Here is an 18,156-nt window from a genome sequence, read left to right as displayed (position 1 = left end):
GGGTGGCGAGCGCGGCGGTGTCCTTTCAGGGAAAAGGCGGAAAAGCCAATCAAGCGACCACACTGCGAGACGGGGCCCCGACGAGGTGCAATACACTGCAACGACAAAAAGCTTTCACCCATGAGAAGCGAGGCGGCGGCGGCAGGCCCCGGTGGACCGCATTGTCCCCGGCCCGGCCAATCTCGCTCCCTGTCTCTCTCGCGCGCACGCCCGCGCGTCCCGCACGGCCCGCGAGTGCGAGAGAGACAGACAGAGCGACGAAAGCGCCCTTCGGAATGTGCAGCAGCATCGGCAGGCCGAGCACGCCCCGCGCCAAAACCAAGGGGCGACTTTCGGTTTCCGCGGAAAAGGGGGAAAATGTGAAAGAGGGAAGGGGGGTGGGGGGAGGGGAGGGGGAGGGGGAGGGGGAGGGGGAAGGAAGGCGCCACCGGTCACTTGCCGTTTCGACGGGCAGCCAGTTCGGGGACATTACCAGACGGCGCGACCTTGACTTTCGAGTGCGCACTGGGACACACAGCGCAGGAAATGTCGAGTGCTACAATCCTCGTGAACGTCGAGGGGTGACCCACTGTAAAATTTTGTGTACAATGATTCTGTGAATGTGCAAGATGTCTGTCATTTTTGCCGCACATGCTGCCTTCTTAAAGGCATTTCGGCCACCTGAATGTGGAATGTGTGGTCAATTTTTGTACAATGAATGTGGGAAGCTGTTCCCCCCTCCGTGAACGTCGTCCCTCTCAATTTACGAGACATTGTAGTAACGTGAAATGTTTCGTACAAATTTGAAAAAATCTGTAAAAATTGGATATCTACTCATATTTTGTTCGAAACACTCAAAAGTTTTGCCGCAGTTTCGCAGCCTGATATCGAAAGTGTAGGCCTCTTAAACGTTTATCCGCTTGGATTTTGTTTAAAACATCATCATTTGAAAGTTTTGCCGCAGTTTCGCAAGACGAAACCAAAAGTGTATCGAACTTTTTCCTGCTCCTTCTCGGGTGAGCTTCCTGGACGCAATGACACGAGGCACACACGCGAGTGTGCGCGCACCACCGCAACGCCGTGGAAATCGGCGCGCACGCACGCGCCTCAGTCAGCGCGCTCGCCCCGTCTCCCTCGCACTCGTGGGGCGTCCCGCAGGGGCCACAGCGGTGAGAGAGAGGGAGGGAGAGAGAGAGAGAGAGAGAGAGAGAGAGAGAGAGAGAGAGAGAGAGAGAGAGAGAGAGAGAGGGGGCGACGACGCGGGACCACTCCGGAGGCGGCCCGCGGCACGCACGCGCGGCGCATTGCAAAGTACACGGCCGTCGGCGCCGGCGGCAGTGCACCTGACGGGCCCGACGCGCCATTCAAACTGCCCGCCGCAAAGCTAATGCCGGGGCAAAGCGCAGAGCAAACATTCACAGTGCAGGCGCAGCGATTCAGCAACACCAACCGAGACGCCACACAGTGGGCCAGAAGACCGGTGGATGCGGCGAAAACTCAACACGCGTTTTGAGCTCCAGAGTCGCTGAAAAGGACTCAAATCGAACGTGTGACCCCACCAATGGATTCCTCGTTCGGAGAGCAATCCATTGGTGGGGTCACACGTTCGGTTCGAGTCCCATTTAGCGACTCTAGAGCTCGAAACGCGTCTGGTGTTTTGGCCGCCGCCACCGGTATTCTGGCCCACTGTGCACCACAAAAAAAGAGAAGAAAAAACGGGAGGATTCCTTTTTGTGTCCAAAAGTTTTGAGCGTGTTCTGAAAAGCATTTGAATCACGTACGCCCGCCGGAAACCGGCGCCATGGCGCGACAGACGCTCAGGGACCGACACGTCGTCGACACGTTACAAGGCGACCCGTCCCACGCACGAAAACGGAAACCAAAACGGCCAAACGGATGACGCGCGCAAGACAGCTTTCCGAAAAATTTTGGGTAAGCGCCGTCCTGTCTCGAGCCGTTGAAACTTGAGAGGGAGAAAGCACACACACACACACACACACACACACACACACCACACACACACACACACACACACACACACACACACACACACACAGAGCACCGCACGACACGCAGCGGTCACGGCGCGCTGACAACGCACAGCGCGCACAGCCACCTGTTGGGCCTTCGCTGCCGGCGGGGCCGCCCGGCGGGGTAGGCCGCCCGGCGCACACCGCAACGCAACGGGACGACCCGCCCTGCCGCAGCACGGCGCTACGTCGGAGGCGGAGTCAGGGCCAGGCCTGTGGTTAAGGGGGAAGTGGGAGGGGGAGGGGAAGGGGGGAGGGGAGGGGAGGGGGAGGGGAAGGGGGAAAGGTGAGGGAAGGGTGGAAAGGGAGGCAGGACAAGCAGCACTCTTTGCATACAGGAAACAAGGTACAGTTTAGCGTTTTGCCCGCACCTTTGGTCAGCGAGGGGATGTCTTGACCCCCCTCCCTGGATCCACGCTTGGCTTGGCTGGCCTTGGCTCCAACGGCCAGGTCATTGCCAACAAATTCGGTTAACAAACAAAAGCAACGAGCCCACGGCAGCGAGGAGGAGCGAGGCAAAAACAGGTGCATTGCTCCGGTTCGGTCCGACCGCCATGTCGCCGCCATCGTCTGCAGCGGGGCACGGCCGCCGGGCGGCGATCCGACTCGCAGGGAGAGGGGGCGGGGAGTGGAAGCGAGTGGAAAGGGAGTGGAAGCGAGTGGAAAGGGAGTGGAAGCGAGTGGAAAGGGAGTGGAAGCGAGTGGACAGGGAGTGGAATAAGTGGAAAGGGAGTGGAAGCGAGTTGAAAGGGAGTGGAAAGGGAGTGGAATGGAAGTGAATTGGGAGCGAAAAGGGAGTGGAAAGAGAGTGAAAAGGGAGTGAAAAGGGAGTGAAAAAGGAGTGACTGCGTCCAGCGAAATTGACTGCGGAAAACGAATGGCTCATACGCCGCGCAGTCCATCCTCAGCCAATAAAAGGGCAGCCACAATCAACGTGCCTCCGGCCCAAAAAGTCAACTTTAAAAAAAAAAAAAAAAAAAAAAAAAAAAGAAGAAAAGAGGACCGCCGTGGCGTATTTTTGGAGCCAGCGTCGTTGTCGGACAAAAACAATGTAGAGGGACGGCGGAGAGAGGGGTTAGGGAAGGGAGTCCAGCGGGCTCCATGAGTCCAGCGACTCGAGTCCAGCGACTCCATGAGTCCAGCGGCTCCATGAGTCCAGCCAGAGGCTCCATGAGTCCAGCGGCTCCATGAGTCCAGCGGATTCTGGATGGCCGGGGTCCCCGACGCCCAGGCCATCTTCACATCCAGGGCAGGTACATTCGAAAAAAGCGGCAAAGGCAGTACTGCCGATCAACCAACTCGTGCTCGGTGCCGCAGGCTGCAGGCAGGATCTGCAGAGTCGGTGCATCTACCAGTCGGCGAACGCATCGGAGGCCGCATCGTCGCATCGGGCTGGAGTCTCGGCTGGAGTCTCGGCTGGAGCCGCTGGCTGTCACTGCAGCTGAGATGGTGTACGCTTCATTCCACTTCATTATGCAGGGACGGATGTCTGACTCTTTGACATATCCAGAATCTTTTGCTGCGCCACTTGCCGTGTGCGCGTTTGTGTGTGTGCGCGTGCGTGCGTGTGTGTGAGGGTGCACGGAAAACACACGACGGAAGCTCGACCGAAAAGCACGACGTCGCTTGGAAAAGCCAGCGTGGGTCGCGAGTGGTATTATTTTCTACAGGAATGTAATCCACACACACACACACACACACACACACACACACACAGAGTCTAGACCGCGGCGCGGGAAGTGCGCGAGACGCCGGTGGGCGAGCCGTAAAAAGAAAGCACGAGATGATCGCGCGCACACACACTCACACTCACCACGCACGTACGCACAAAACACACATACGCGCATCGCGCACGCACACTCACACACACACACACCGAAGTAGATCGATTCAGTGCAAAGGCCGCGGCGGAATTGGGTGGTGGTGTTGGTATCTCGCGGCCAGCGATGTGGATTCCACCGGCGTGTGTGAGTGTGTGAGTGTGTGTGTGTGTGTGTGTGTGTGTGTGTGTGTGTGTGTGTGTGTGTGTGTGTGTGTGTGTGTGTGTGTGTGTGTGAGCGCGGGACTTCTGCGGGGCAGTGCCGGCGTCCCGGCTGGCAGGCTGGAAGGCTGGATTGCCCAGCCAAAACCGGCTGGGCGGCCGGTTGCCCGGCTGGCTATATAGGCAGGGCAGGCAGGCAGGCCCGGCCCTCCTCGGCTGGGAAGAGGATCCGGCCCGCGCGCAATGCCGGCCTCGTGTCTCTGTCTGTCTCTCTCGCTCCCGTGCGCGACGCCACACCGGTGCGAGAGAGAGGGAGAGACACCCGCTCGGAATCAGTCTGCCAGCACCGGCACCGGCTCGGCTGCATGCAGGCACTCCTCGGCGGCACTGGGCCACAGAGTACTGCCTGATCGGTCGGTCGCTCAGGCCCCCCGAGGCCCCGCGCCCCCGCCACCCCGCGCCTCTGGGACTATGGGACACTCCAGCCGACCCCGTGGGCCGAGCCTTGGGGACTCGAGGCACGGCGACGCAGCATAGCACGGGGTAGTTGCTTCGGGACTCCCGAAAGCAGCCAGCAGGTAGGAACTGGCACGGGCGCACAGTGGGCCACAGGGCCGGCGCAGGCGGCCAAAACTCTAGACGCGTTTCGAGCTCCAGAGTCGCTAAACAGGCCTCGACCGGAATGTGTGACCCCACCAATAGATTCCTCGTTCGGAGAGCAATCCATTGGTGGGGTCACACGTTCGGTTCGAGTCCCACTGAGCGACTCTGGAGCTCAAAACGCGTCCGGGATTTCGGCCGCCTCCACCGGTCTTCTGGCCCACTGCCTGCCAGGCTCAGGCCTGTAGGGCGATTCCTCACACTATTTTGTCGCTGTTTCTCTCGCATCCCTGCGGCACACCCTATGAGTGCGAGAGAGACAGAGCGACGAGCCCACAGTCCGGAATGAGCCTGCTGCACCGGCAGGCAGGTGCCGGCCGCGTTCTAGTCCGCGGCCCCTTCGCCCTTCACCCTTCGCGCTCCACCGAAGGGCGGGCCACGGGCAGCCAAGGGCCGGCCGACGAAAAATGTTTATCGGCGTTAACGGGACCGAATGATACAACCTTTTGTGGCGGGCCGGAGGGCCGCAGGGCCACTCAGGTGCGAGCCGCGGCGCGCTGGGCGGGGCGGGGCGGGGCGGGGCGGGGCGGGCGGGCGGCGGGGCGAGGTGGGCGGTGGGCGGGCGGGGCGGGGGCGGGGGGTGCGGCGCGGGCGCGGGGCGGGCGGGGCGGGGCGGGGCGGGGCGGGGCGGGGGGCCTAAGTGATGGGCATGCGCAGGCCTAGATCGGCACGCGTGATGGCCTGCAGCAGGCCGGCGTCGTTTAGCACCTCCCTACATGACGGCGTCCGCGTCGCCGCGTCGCCGTCGGTGCAGTACCATTCGCTACCAAACAGGGTCACCCAGTCAGCAGGCGGCAGTCGGTGACATCCTCGCGTCCATCCATACACCAGCGCGCACAAAGTAGTCCGCAGCAGGTTGATTCCGAGGTTCGTCGCTCTGTCTCTCTCGCACTCACGGGGCGTCCCGTACAGGTGCGAGAGAGACAGAGCGACGAAGGACGACTCTCGGAATCAGTCTACAGAGTAGTCCGGAGTCCCTTGGAGGCAGCAAGGGCGCCGCGTAGGGAGACGCCTCCACCTGCGCGCCTAAAAAAGGGCACAGAGTTGCGACGGGTGGATACGGCCCAACGGGTGAAAGCCGGGCAGCGCGTGCCACGGTGTGCCAGCCGAGCAACCGCGACCCTCCGTGCGTCGCGACGCGTCGTCCCTGTCCCTCGCGGACCCTCCGGAGTCCTCCTCGTCGCTCTGTCTCTCTCGCACTCACGGGGCGTCCCGTATAGGTGTGAGAGAGACAGAGCGACGAGACCGACTCGCGGGATCAGCGTGCTGCAGGCGGCGGCAGTGCGACGGGTGACGCCGGCGACGTCGGAGGCACAAACGAATGCCTGGCTGTCTTTTTGCGGCCCGGCGGCACAGCAGACCGATTCCGAGAGTCGTCTTCGTCGCCCTGTCTCCCTTCGCACTCGTGGGGCGTTCCGCGCAGGTGCGAGAGGGACACAGCGACGAAGACGACTCTCGGAATCGGTGTGCAGTGTGGTGGCGACGCCGAGGTCCGCGGTGCAGCGCGGTGCAGCCCGCAGCGGGGCCGGTTTCTGCCTTCCGCCGCCCTGGCGGCACGGCCGGCACGGCCCGGCCCGCACAGTGGGCCAGAAGACCGGCGGAGGCGGCCAAAACTCTACACGCGTTTTGAGCTCCAGAGTCGCTGAACAGGACTCGAACCGAACGTGTGACCCCATCAATGGGTTCCTCGTTCGGAGAGCAATCCATTGGTGGGGTCACACGGTCGTTTCGAGTCCCATTTAGCGACTCTGGAGCTCAAAACGCGTCTAGAGGTTTGGCCGACTGCGCCGGTCTTCTGGCCCACTGTGGCCCGGCCTGCCCCGCCTATGTCAAGGTCAGGGGAGGGGAGGGCGGGGCGGCGAAGGGCTTATCTCCGTGAATGGATCGCTGCAGCGCTGCAGCCAAAGAGACGGCGGCGTGCCTTCGGCGTGCGGCACACCAAGCACAGCCACGGCAGAGCACAGTGGGCCAGAAGACCGGTAGAGGCGGCAAAACTTCTAGACGCGTTTTGAGCTCCAGAGTCGCTAAACGGGCCTCGAACCGAGCGTGTAACCGCACCAATGGATTGCTCAAACGAGGAATCCATTGGTGGGGTCACACGTTTGGTTCGAGTCCTACTTAGTGACTCTGGAGCTCAAAACACCAGCGCGTGCGGTCCAAAATAGTGGCTAGTCACTTTGTCTCTCTCGCACCCTTACGAGATCCCCACGAGTGGGAGAGACACACGGCAGATCATTGGCCCAGTGGCCGGGGGCCCGGACCACCTCGCGGTTGCTCGCGGTGCGGGCCGCGTCCCAACAGGTGGAGGACACGTTCGTCAGCGCCCACACGTCCAGCAGACTCATTCCGCGAGCCGCTTTCGTCGCTCCGTCTCTCTCGCACTCGCAGGGCGCTCCCAACGAGTGCGAGAGAGACGGAGCGACGAAAACGACTCTCGGAATCGGTCTCGCTCCAGAGCGCCCGTCGCCAGCGCTAGGCCAGTTAGGCAACGGGTTGATAAAGCCGCGCCAATGGGATAGCGCGTCCGGCGTGCAGCGTAGAAGCGAACGGGGAAAGAGAGAGACACCTTGCTGGATTCGTTGGCCAGGGCGACGGTGCGGGGGGCGGCGAAGGCGAACGACACCGGGACACGTTCACAGTTCACACACAGTGCGCCCTCCTACGATCCGCGCCGTCTTGTATACGCACGCGGGATTGTGGGAGAGACAGGACACAACGCACACACAGACAGACACAGACAGACACAGACAGACACACACAGATACACACACACAGATACACACACACACACACACACACACACACACACAGATACACACACAGATACACACACACACACACACACACACACCTGCAAAACAATGTGGCGAAACACACTCACGCACTGACCACGCGGCACAAATCCGCGTGCAATGGCAAATAAAACATAGTTTGTCGCGTCGTTTCGTAAAAGTCGCGTCTCGTATTTCCGTTCATGTGGTTGTTTTGTTTTGTTTTTTCGAGACTGCACAGATGAGCGAGGCGAGATCAATTGCGTGAAAAGTGAGGGGGAGTTCGAAGGGTGGGAAAAAGCGCAGTGCGGCGAGCCACGCGATCCCCTCCCTGTAATAGGGCTTCCGTCTCCCGCCACGCCCCGCCACGCCCCGCCACGCCCCGCCACGCCCCACCACGCCCCACCACGCCACGCCACGCCACGCCACGCCACGCCACGCCACGCCCCACCACGCCACGCCACGCCACGCCACGCCACGCCACGCCCCGCCACGCCAGGCGCCCTCGACCCCCTCCCCTCTCACCCCACGACAAAACAATAGTCCCAGGAAGCTTCGGAAGCCACTCCGAGCTGCTCAGGCTGCTCGCCCAGGCCGGCCGAGCCCGGCGGGCAGGGCCCGATATCGTCGTGAACAATAACCGCCGCCCGTCCCCGTCATGACGTCATGACGCCACACTCTGCCTGCACACGGCAATGACGTCATCCGGCCGCGGGGAAACGCCAATCGGAAAACGGAACGTGGAGAATAGGGGCGAAGCTCGAGGGAAACAAGAAGAAAAGCGGGGCGCACAGCTCGCTGCAGGCCCGCTTCGCCTGCACTGCACGCCAGGCAACGCCAGGGCCCACGGCGCCGTGCCGTGCCGTGCCGTGCCGTGCCATGCCACGCCATGCCGTGCCATGCCACGCCATGCCACGCCGTGCCACACCGTGATCGATAGCGGTGCTGCTCGGTGCAAGGGGATCAAAGAGCAGTGGATGGAGAGGATCAGCGAGTGAAGTGGCGAGGCGTGGCGGCAGTGGGTGCAAAGCGAGGAGTCCGCCACTGACTAAAATTATTTACAATGGAGTGCATAGTGAGTGGATATGCAGGTGCTAGTTTCCCCGTAAGTTAGTCATGCTTTTAGCAGCCGATTACAGAAGTTTGCCTCGCCATCGCGGGCTCAGTCTAAATCTGAGTGACTGTGAGTGAGGTTGAGGCAGAACGTGTAATGACTGACCCCTTGCGATGGGTGGAAAAAACAGAGGTGCGAGTGGAAAGGGCCGGGCAAAGAGAAGGACGGGGATAGAAGAAGAAAGGCAAGGAAAAAGGTTAAAAGATGTGGACAAGAGTGGAAAAGGGGAGAGAAAAAGACACGGGGAGAGTGGAAAGGAAGAGCAGACGCGAGAGTGGAAAATGCGGTGGAAAGAGTGACGGTGGAGACGGCGGTGGAGGCGCTGGGCTGGGCCGTGGGAGGGCGGCGTGGGGTGGGGCGGGGCGGGGCGGGGCCGCGGGGTCAGGGTCGCGTGGACGACGCAGGTGGACACGCCGCACGCGATTCTCGGCGGCGGGGAAATATCCCCGCGTCGTGCGAGACTTTTCCCCGGCGTGCGTGCTGGCGCGCTGGCGTGCCGCGTCCCCCGCGGCGGCCCTTGGCACTGCCCCCTCCCCCGTAACCTCCTTCCGAGTCCTGGAGTCCCAGCAGCCAGGCCGATATGGATCAACGGGCTGGCCATGTGTGTCCCTGGCAGTGCCCCCGCCAGCGCCTCGCCGCCTCGGCCGGCAGTCTGACTCACCTCGCGCCTCGCGGCCCGCTCCGCCGCTTTGGCGCGAAGCTCCGCCAAACCGCGGCGAAAACGACCGCGGCCCCGCGGCGTGGGCCCCAGCCGGCCCGCCAGCAGACTGAGAGTCGTTCTCGTCGCCCTGCCTCTCTCGCAGCACTCATCGGGCGTACCGTGAGGGTGCGAGAGAGACAGACTCTCAGTCTGCTGCCTGCCAGTCCCGGCACTGAGATTCCAAACGCTATGAGTATAGCACGTATGGTGCAATGCAGCTGAGATATCGCGCCAAACGTGCAATGCCATAGCCATATTGCAACTTACGTGCAATGCGTCCCGAAAAATGCCCAATGCTAATGCATGGGAATGGGGAGCATTGCATTTCAAGCGCAATGCTTTTGCATTGCACCAATTGACGCTATACTCAAAGCGTTTGGATTCTCAGTGGGGTTCGAGCCCCACCGCCGGCGGAAGCAGCACCCCCACTTTCGCCAGCCTCCGAAAGTGGAGCACCGCGCCATCCCCGTCCCGCAAGGGCAGCGTGGGGCAGGGCCGAGGCAGGGCCGAGGCGGGGCAGAGAAAGGGGGGGGGGTGTACGTCGCGGGGGCTCCGCGAGGGGGCGGCCCTGCAGCTGATATCGATCCCCGAGCGGGGCGGGGGCGGCTCGGGGCGTCGGGCGCCACCCCCCGCCGCGCCCCCCACCGCTGGGGGCTGTTTTTGGCTGTTGCTCCGTCTGCCTCGCCACGCCATGGCGAGCCATACGGACCGATCGAGACCCGCCTCGCCTCGGCCCCGAGCCCTCCAAAGGCCAACGCCAGCACGGCGACATAGGAAGCCTCCCGGACCGCGACACGCCGTCCGCGACCACCGCGGCGCACGCGTCACCAGGAACACAGCAGCGCCACCCCGCGGCGACCGCGCCAATCACTCAAAGTAAAAATCACTCACATCCGGGTGTTTGAACCCGCTACCTCCGCCAAACAAAAGCACGCGCCTTTCTCTCCGTGGGCGCACGCGTGCGTGCGTAAGTGTGTGTTGGTGTGTGTGTGTGTGTGTGTGTGCGCGCGCGCGTGAGCGTGTGTGTGTGGAGAGGCGCGGGGTTGAATCGAGCTGATTAAGGTGTCACCCTATGGCGCGGCGGGGGGCCTCGCCAGGCCTCGCCTTCGGGCCGTTCGCACAGTGTGGCAGTGGCGGGCAGAGCGGCGCGCATTGGCGGACGAGGCTAGACCACGGCGCGGACGCCGCGGACCCAGCGGGACCGCCGAGACGGCGCCGAGACAGCGTCGGCACCCAGCGGGCGAGCTTGGAGAAGAAGAGCACCATCACGACAATGGCGCGGCGCGGCGCGGCGTGCAGCCCGGGGGCGCAAACTGATCCATATTCATCGTGCGCGCCGTGCGCGGGGCAAGGCGGCGAGGAGGCAGCGGTCCAGCCGGTGGGGCCCGTCGGCCCGTCGCAGTGGCCCCGACTGGCCCCCATACCGACCGCCAGGCGGCCCCGCCAGGCCGCCACGGCACCGTGCCTCCGTGCTATAACGCCTCGCAGCCTCGCAGCCTCGCATGCAGACGCCGGGACGCCGGGCGGAGGTGCGGCACCACGCCCACGCACCGGCACCGCTTCCTGCGGACCGAAATAACACGTCGAGGCGGCCAAAAGTGCCGCTGGAACGCCCCAAGACGCAATGGAACGCCCGTGCTGCAGGGCTGGAACGCCCCAGTCGCGACGGAACGCCCGAGCTGCCGCTGCTGGAACGCCCCAGCTGCCAGACTGGAACGCCCCAAGCCGCTGCTGGAACGCCTTGGCCTAAGCGGCTGCTGGAACGCCTTGGCCTAAGCCGCTGCTGGAACGCCTTGGCCGAAGCCGCTGCTGGAACGCCTTGGCCGAAGCCGCTGCTGGAACGCCCGCGTCCAAACCAGCTCCCTTTCTACATGACGGCATTTTGCCGATGCGCATGGCCGCATGGCATGGCGGCACGGCGAGGGGGGACTCCGTTTCCCACGGCCAGGATGTGGCCGCGCGCCGCACGAGGCCCTTGCTTCTTTTCGGCCACACACACTCACACACTCACACACATACATACACATACATACATACAACACACACACACACACACACACACACACACACACACACACACACACACACACACACATACACTCACGCACACATTCACACCGAACCCTTGCACCAGCTGCGCTCTGCCGGTGCGCCGGGCCGCCACCTTTTCCTCCGTGTTCCGATCGAGGATGACGACTCACTTCGGTGCGGGCCTCTTCGGCCAAACCGAACTAGTAACCACACTGCCAACAATTCGCCCAGTGAACAGCATCAAAATACCAAGCTGCTCTGAAATTTCATGGTTTTTCCTCACTTTTCCAGCTTTTGCGGTCTGTCGGTCGGGAGGCGGCGCGTGCAAGTTTATAGGCAGTGCAGCAGTGCAGCAGACTGATTCCGAGAGTCGTATTCGTCTCTCTCTCTCTCTCTCTCTCTCTCTCTCTCTCTCTCTCTCTCTCTCTCTCTCTCTCTCTCTCTCTCTCTCTCTCTCTCTCTCTCACCTATAGGGAATGCCCCATTGGTGCGAGCGAGACAGGACGATGAGAACGTTTTCGGAATCAGTCTGCAGTGCGGGTGGGGGACCGACGAGCGATACGACGATACTACACAGGCGAGTCGAACAATGGGCAGACTGCACCTGTCCTGTCATCCTGGACCTGGAGACGGCCTGGAGTGCCGGCAGTGGAGGGGGCAGTGCGCCCTGCACTGCAAGGCCTGCCCGGCCGCGCACCCAAGGCACCCAAGGCACCAAAGGGCGTCTTTGGTTCCGCTCCGAGTCGCCGCCAACGAGGGATGAAGGGGAAAAGTGTTGCATAGGACGACCGCCGCGCCGTGACCTACCACACCCGCCCCGCCTCGCCCCGCCATGTCCAGGACTGTGTGTCCAGGATGTTCCGGCCCCCGCCCCGCCCCGCCCACAGTGGGCCAGAAGGCCGGTGGAGGCGGCCAAAACTCTAGACGCGTTTTGAGTTGCAGAGTCGCTAAATGGGACTCGAATCGAACGTGTGCCCCACCAAAGGATTGCCCTCCGAACGAGGATCCCATTGGTGGGGTCACACGCTCGGTTCGAGGCTTGTTTAGCGACTCTGGAGCTCAAAACGCGTCTAGAGTTTTGGCCGCCTCCACCGGCCCACTGTGCCGCCCCGCCGCCAACAAGCAGAGGGCCGACTCGCCGTGTGCAAAACGACATCGGGCGGCCGGGCCGCTCAAGATCAAGTGCAGTTTGCTTTTCTTGTTGCTGCTTTGTGTTGTTGCTTTCTTTTTGTCCTTGGCGGCGCAAGGACCTTGGGTCCGGCCTGACCAAGGGCCGGCCGGCGTGCCTTTGAGCCGCTCGGAGCGGCGGTCCGTAAATTAGCGGCAAAATCCGGGACGTGGACGCCAAGGGGGTGTCCGTAAGCGAGGTCAAGCGCCAACATTTGCTGCAGGTGGTAAATCAGCCGTGGCTCAAACGCACTCCTTTCTTTTCACCGGACCCTCGAGCGAGTTTCCGGACGGCCCCCGAGGAAAGGCAGCCGAGGGACCGCGGCGCAGCGGGGAGCCGGAAGGGGCGGAGGTGGCAAGACTAATCTTAATCATATCGTATCCAGACCACCTGACTCCAGCGGCCCTCGCTAGTCCCTCGCTCCAGGCCGCCAAGGCAATGCTGCGGTCTGAAGGCCCAGTCCCTGCCTAGCCCTGCCCTGCCCTGCCCAGTCCCACCGCACACCAGAGCTAACGCAGTGCACACATAGGCCCGGCCGGCCGGGCGACCCCGTTTCCGAAAATGGATTTGCCGATTGGCCGGTCAAACAAACCGACGAGGAAGCAAGCAGGTCGATTTGACGTAACGACGTGATAAGCATGAATGGCCGAGGCACAACTGCTTAGCGACGGCCCCCACCCTACCTGTTAAAAAAGACGGCCGGAATGCGGGTCGAATGATTCGAGATTTTTCGCCGCTGTCCGGCTGCCCTGCACGATGCCCATATGCGCGGCAAGCGACGAAATCACACCGGCCGCCGGACGCGGCAAGCCCGAAATGAGCCCCGCGGTGGCGGGCGGCCGGAAACGTACTTGCGACCCGCCGCTTGCCCGCAATTTTCGGGCGTCAGTGCCTTTTGGGCCTGATTCCGTTCATGTCCGGGCATGCCCCGCATCGAGACCCTAATCAAAGAAGTGTCAAGTTAATGTCTTTGACCTGCGTACAAAATTGAAAAGTTAAAATAATGAAATTCTCTCTTAAGTACCAAGTCTATCAAAACCGGCGTGAAAAATTAGAAAATTCCGTGCAAACGAGATGTTTGTAGGACAATTTTGAATTCTTTGACTGAACAAATCTACAATCAAATTGAACACTTTGATACGGGTACTTGAATGAATGCAGTTGAATCCGTTGAGCTTCTGATGCTTAACAGCCTTAGCAGTAACTGTAGCTTGCATCCTAGTCTATAGGGCTCTCAATAAAATGAGCCGCAGGGCAAGGGTACTTCGAGTACGTGGATTATAAGGAAGCGAAGAACCGGGTTTGCGTGTAAGAGCCAGCACCCCAATAACCGGGTTTGGGAGCCTCAGACCTGGGTTTCCAGTGGGCCTGGATCCCCGGGTTGACTACCACACGCAGTGCTCCAGTACCTACGCTCACGTCCACTAAGTCTGTTGTTAGATCCAAGTGCCCAGTTCAACCCACGCAACTTGTCCAAAAGTCGAGGGGCTCCCCGCGAGTAACCCAAGAGTCTCGCGGGGGTTACGTATTCGTCAAGACACAGGGCTCGCCGCGCGCTCCTCCCCCAGCAGCGTGTCTCCCCCGCCCCCTCCAGTGCCGCTCGGGGTCGAGCGAGCTCGCTGGAAGGCATCGGGAGCCTGAGGCCTCCTCCCCAGGTCTCCTCCGTGGTGCAGTTGGCAGCGTCTCGGTCCACAAAGACGGTCGTCCTGGGTTCCAATACTAACCAGTGTTTCTCCTTCAGCGTTCTGTGTACGTGTGTGTGTATGTGACGAGTGTGTAAATGTGAGCCTGTGTGTGTACGAGTGTGCCTGTGTGCGAGACTGAATGGGCACCGCCATCCAGGTACCTCCCCCTCCCCTGCAGCTTAATGGGAGGGACGGTTCGGCACGTTTTCGGCATGCCCGGCAAGCGTCCGGCATTGCCGAAAATCGGTTTGTTTTCCAACAAAATGACCATTTTTCGGCAAGCCCGGACTCCTGGTTCGGGGCGGATTTCGGGCGTGCCGGCCGGGCATGCCCGAAATCCTGCCGTCATCCGGCACGATTTCGGGCAAGATCATTTTTAAACGGGACCTGGGGGGACGGCCTGGACGCCGGCAGACTGATTCCGAGGAGTCGTTTTCGCCGCTCTGTCTCTCTCGCTCCTGCACGGGACGCCCCATGAGTGCGAGAGAGACAGAGCGACGAAAACGACACTCGGAATCAGTCTGCTGGACCGACGCACAGGTGAAAAGAGCGGCCGGCAGCGAGGTGGCAAACGGGGCAAAAAAAAGGGGGGCAGCGGACGCACTTTATGCCACCCGCCGAAAATTCATTGCCCTCAATTTTCTAAGTCAGACCTTTTTTTGGTGCCTGTATCTCCGTTTCTTCTCCCTACACTGCCAACAGCGGTCTCGCGCCCTCTGCGGACTGATTCCGAGAGTCTCTCTCGTCGCTCTGTATCTCGCACTCACGGGGCGTACCGTGCAGGTGCGAGGGAGACAGAGCGACTAAAACGACTCTCGGAATCAGTCCGCAGAGGGCGCAGCTCATTCCCAACCGAGACGACGAGGGATGGGCGCACTGAGCCGAGGGTTCACGGCAGGCGGCCGTGCCGTGTAGGGCGTGTCACCGCCCCGCCCCGCCCCGCCCCGCCCCGCCCCGTCATCAGATTAGAGGGAGACAGCGCATCGGTCCGCCGAAGCAGCCGAAGCCCAGCCATGCGGCCGTGCGCCGTAATCTCGGCAACCCTTATCTTGGGACTTCCCCTACTCCCATTTATCGGCATGGGCCCGCGCATGGGCCGGCCGGCCCTGGCCTAGGACAGCATTCGGCATTCTGATTCCGAGAGTCGTTTCCGTCGCTCTGTCTCTCTCGCACCTATAGGGGACGCGCCACGAGTGCGAGAGAGACAGCGACGAGAAGGACCCTCGGAATCAGTCTGCAGTCATGGCATGGCCGTGGCGTCCGCGAGTCCATACTCTCGTCCCGATGCAACGTGCACGCTTCGCCTTGTCACCCTCGTCTCTCTCGCGCCCTCGCGACACGCCCCGTGAGTGCGAGAGAGACAGAGCGACGAAAGCCTGCGTGCCCAGCGCCGCGAGCTCGCACGAAGCGGAGGCCGAGGCCCGGAGGAGCAGCGCAGGGCGCGCACAGCTGTTCATGACAGGCAGGTGCACTGCGATACGTTCATGAGCTGCCAGGAGTGGTCAGTCGATCATGGTCACCACGGTCGTCCCACACTCGCAGTGGCGTAGTGCGTGCGAGAGAGACAGACGCGCCCGATCCGCCCCGCGCGGTGTAGCGCCAAGATGAACGTCAGATCCGCGGACTCGTTCAAACGAGGCGCTCTCATTGGCTGGCGGGGCCGAAGGAGGGGGAGGGGGGCGGACGACCCCGAGTCGCAACCTCGTACGTACGACGAGTCGCTACTGACGCTGTCGCCAAATTTTCGAAATGACAACAGCCGCGACAGCTGACCGCGACTTGACGTGCCATGCTGCGCCGTCCGTGTGAGTCGCATCGCGACCGCGGTCGCCGGACAGCTGATAAGGACCGACTCCTAACCTCTGCCCGCCAATAAACACAGCGCGACAGCGGACGACACTTCTGCTTACCTGCATTCTCCGGCGTGCCGAGCACCGTCTTGGGGTGCACGGTGCCTTCCTTGCTCACAAACACTTGATCCACAGAATCCACTAGCACACACTTGTTCTTGTCGCTCTCCACGGCAGCCTTGAAGCACACGGCACACTGGAAGCACAGCGCCCAGGCGTGCTCCTCATTGATCGGCGCGTTGAACGAGTGCAGGATATCCAGCAGCGACACGCACCCGTTGTCATCCAAGGTGCACTTGCGTATCACTTGCTTCACTGGCTTGGCCGGCTTGGCCGTCACCGACACGTCGGACGCCATCACTGTCACTCTCTCACTCGGTGTCGTCGCGACCAGAGACGACGGCGATCACATCACACACTCACGAACGTCGTGGAACAGAGCGGCGCGGGGCGCAGCGCGAACGTGCCTCGAGAACGGTCTGAGCCAAACTGCCCCCCTCGCCACTTGTTTTGGTTCTCGCGTTCGCCGGCGGTTGCCAGCCGCGCGGTTCGCCGAGTCGCCGCCAGAGCGCGCGCAAGCCGCTACAAATTTGTCATACCCAGCAAAGGTGAACTACAGTTTCAAAAGTGACGGCGAAATTTGCCATCCTGTGCAGCGGTCCCCTGCAAAACAAAGATTTGGTTTCGTTTCTGCCTGGCCTGAAGTTGATTCAACGTCACCGGTGCCAAAATTAGCTGAAATGGCTGGAAACAACACAGAGAAAGGGGAAGATGAGAAGCCGGTAAGTGTTTCTTGAGCAGTAAGCGTTTATCGGTCTTTACATGCCCGAGAAGTAGTGCTGATGTGCATTGTTTTCGGCCAATATGTGTCGTGAAGACATAACCTCGCGTGACGTACACACAGACCTTTAATGCAGAACCTGCGCTGTTCACTATTTTAAAATGAATGTCATAAGCCTCTAGTTCCCTGTATTTTCATTGAATCCTCCTACTTATGTTTTTACATCTTTCCTCGCGTCAGCAGGTCCCCCCGGAATTACGGCCACCAACACCGCCTCCAAATGTCCATTCAAGTTACTAACTTTCCTTTCATTTTCAGTTTTTCAAAGTGAACAAATGGGATGGCGCTGCTGTAAAGAATGCCCTTGACGATGCTGTGAAAGAGGTAAGCATAACTACTTAGTGCTGTTTTAATGAGCCTGTTCGATGAATTTTAAAACATCCTTTCCTCTCCAGGTTCTCATAAAGAAGTACAACTATCAGGAAAACTTTGGCCTTATGGATGGCAGGTTGGTGATGTGCAGTATTGCAGTCTCTGTGGCTCTATTTGCCCTCGGATATGATTACGTCTATCCTTTCCCTAAATCCAAGTAAGTAATGTTGAATCTTACGTATTCAAAGTTATCTTAGCTGAAGATGTATTTCATTAATTAAATTTTTCTTCGAACAGGCCAATTCTTATTATCTGTGTCTCAACTTACTTTGCATTTATGGGTCTTCTCACCCTTTATACAACATATAAGGAAAAGGGCATATTTATCATAGCTATTCAGAAGGACCCTGCTGGCTTCAATCCAGACAACAAATGGGAAGTTAGCTCTTATCTTAATAAGTAAGTAGTTTGGTAAAGTTTATTCGATCTGTTTCCCTGGAAACTTCTTGTAAACAAGTCATCTTTTCAGGTTTGATGACAAGTACCACCTGGACTTCACCGTTTATTATGGAAAGGGGAAGACCAAGAGAGATGCCAGCTTCATAAAATCGGTTGCCAACTTTTTTGACGAGGATGGAGTTTTACTGTATGACTTACTTGAACCAGAGATTTGCAAACTTCATGATAGTTTGTTAAAAGAAAAGAAAGATAAATGAAAGCACTGGTCTTAAATTAAAGTGATTTACTCATTATCTCTCTCTCTCCATTCATCAAGAGTATTTTAACCATTCCTCTCAATTGTGTCTTTGTGTGTTCAAGAAGTGGACTTGTCTTCTAGTTGTGATTTTGTGTTGTGTTGTAAGTCCTGTTTGAAAGGATTGTCCATAGATCTTATCTAAGAATCATTTTAAAAAATTTCTTACAGTGTTCCCACTGCACTTTGGGAAAAAATATAATTCTACTGTCAAGGCTAAAAATTTCTAGGAATGCTTTCTTATTTTTCACATTTTTCCTGAACTCCATCCTGTTGCCCA

General features: G+C 59.9%; 2 protein-coding genes across 2 annotated transcripts in view; one reads left to right on the top strand and one right to left on the bottom strand.

Annotated features, from left to right (window-relative positions):
• The window catches only part of LOC117639553 (protein spire), a 162,269-nt gene extending 145,786 nt beyond the window's left edge, over positions 1-16,483 (bottom strand). The window contains 1 exon segment of the mRNA XM_034375338.1: positions 16,030-16,483. Coding sequence (XP_034231229.1) covers positions 16,030-16,327 — 298 coding nt within the window. The 5' untranslated portion in view covers positions 16,328-16,483.
• A 108-nt stretch (positions 16,484-16,591) lies between these two features.
• Positions 16,592-18,101, top strand: LOC117639551 (probable signal peptidase complex subunit 2). The gene is made up of 5 exons (XM_034375336.1): positions 16,592-16,751; positions 17,069-17,134; positions 17,206-17,339; positions 17,420-17,581; positions 17,652-18,101. The coding sequence occupies exons 1-5, from the start codon at positions 16,710-16,712 to the stop codon at positions 17,836-17,838; spliced, it is 591 nt and encodes a 196-aa protein (XP_034231227.1). The 5' UTR covers positions 16,592-16,709; the 3' UTR covers positions 17,839-18,101.
• The last annotated feature ends 55 nt before the right edge of the window (positions 18,102-18,156 follow it).

This window comes from Thrips palmi, unplaced genomic scaffold (genome assembly GCF_012932325.1).
Source record: "Thrips palmi isolate BJ-2018 unplaced genomic scaffold, TpBJ-2018v1 HiC_scaffold_11, whole genome shotgun sequence".
Classification (NCBI taxonomy): domain Eukaryota; kingdom Metazoa; phylum Arthropoda; class Insecta; order Thysanoptera; family Thripidae; genus Thrips; species Thrips palmi.
The sequence above is the reverse complement of the archived record's forward strand: the minus strand, read 5'-3'. Positions and strand labels throughout refer to the sequence as shown.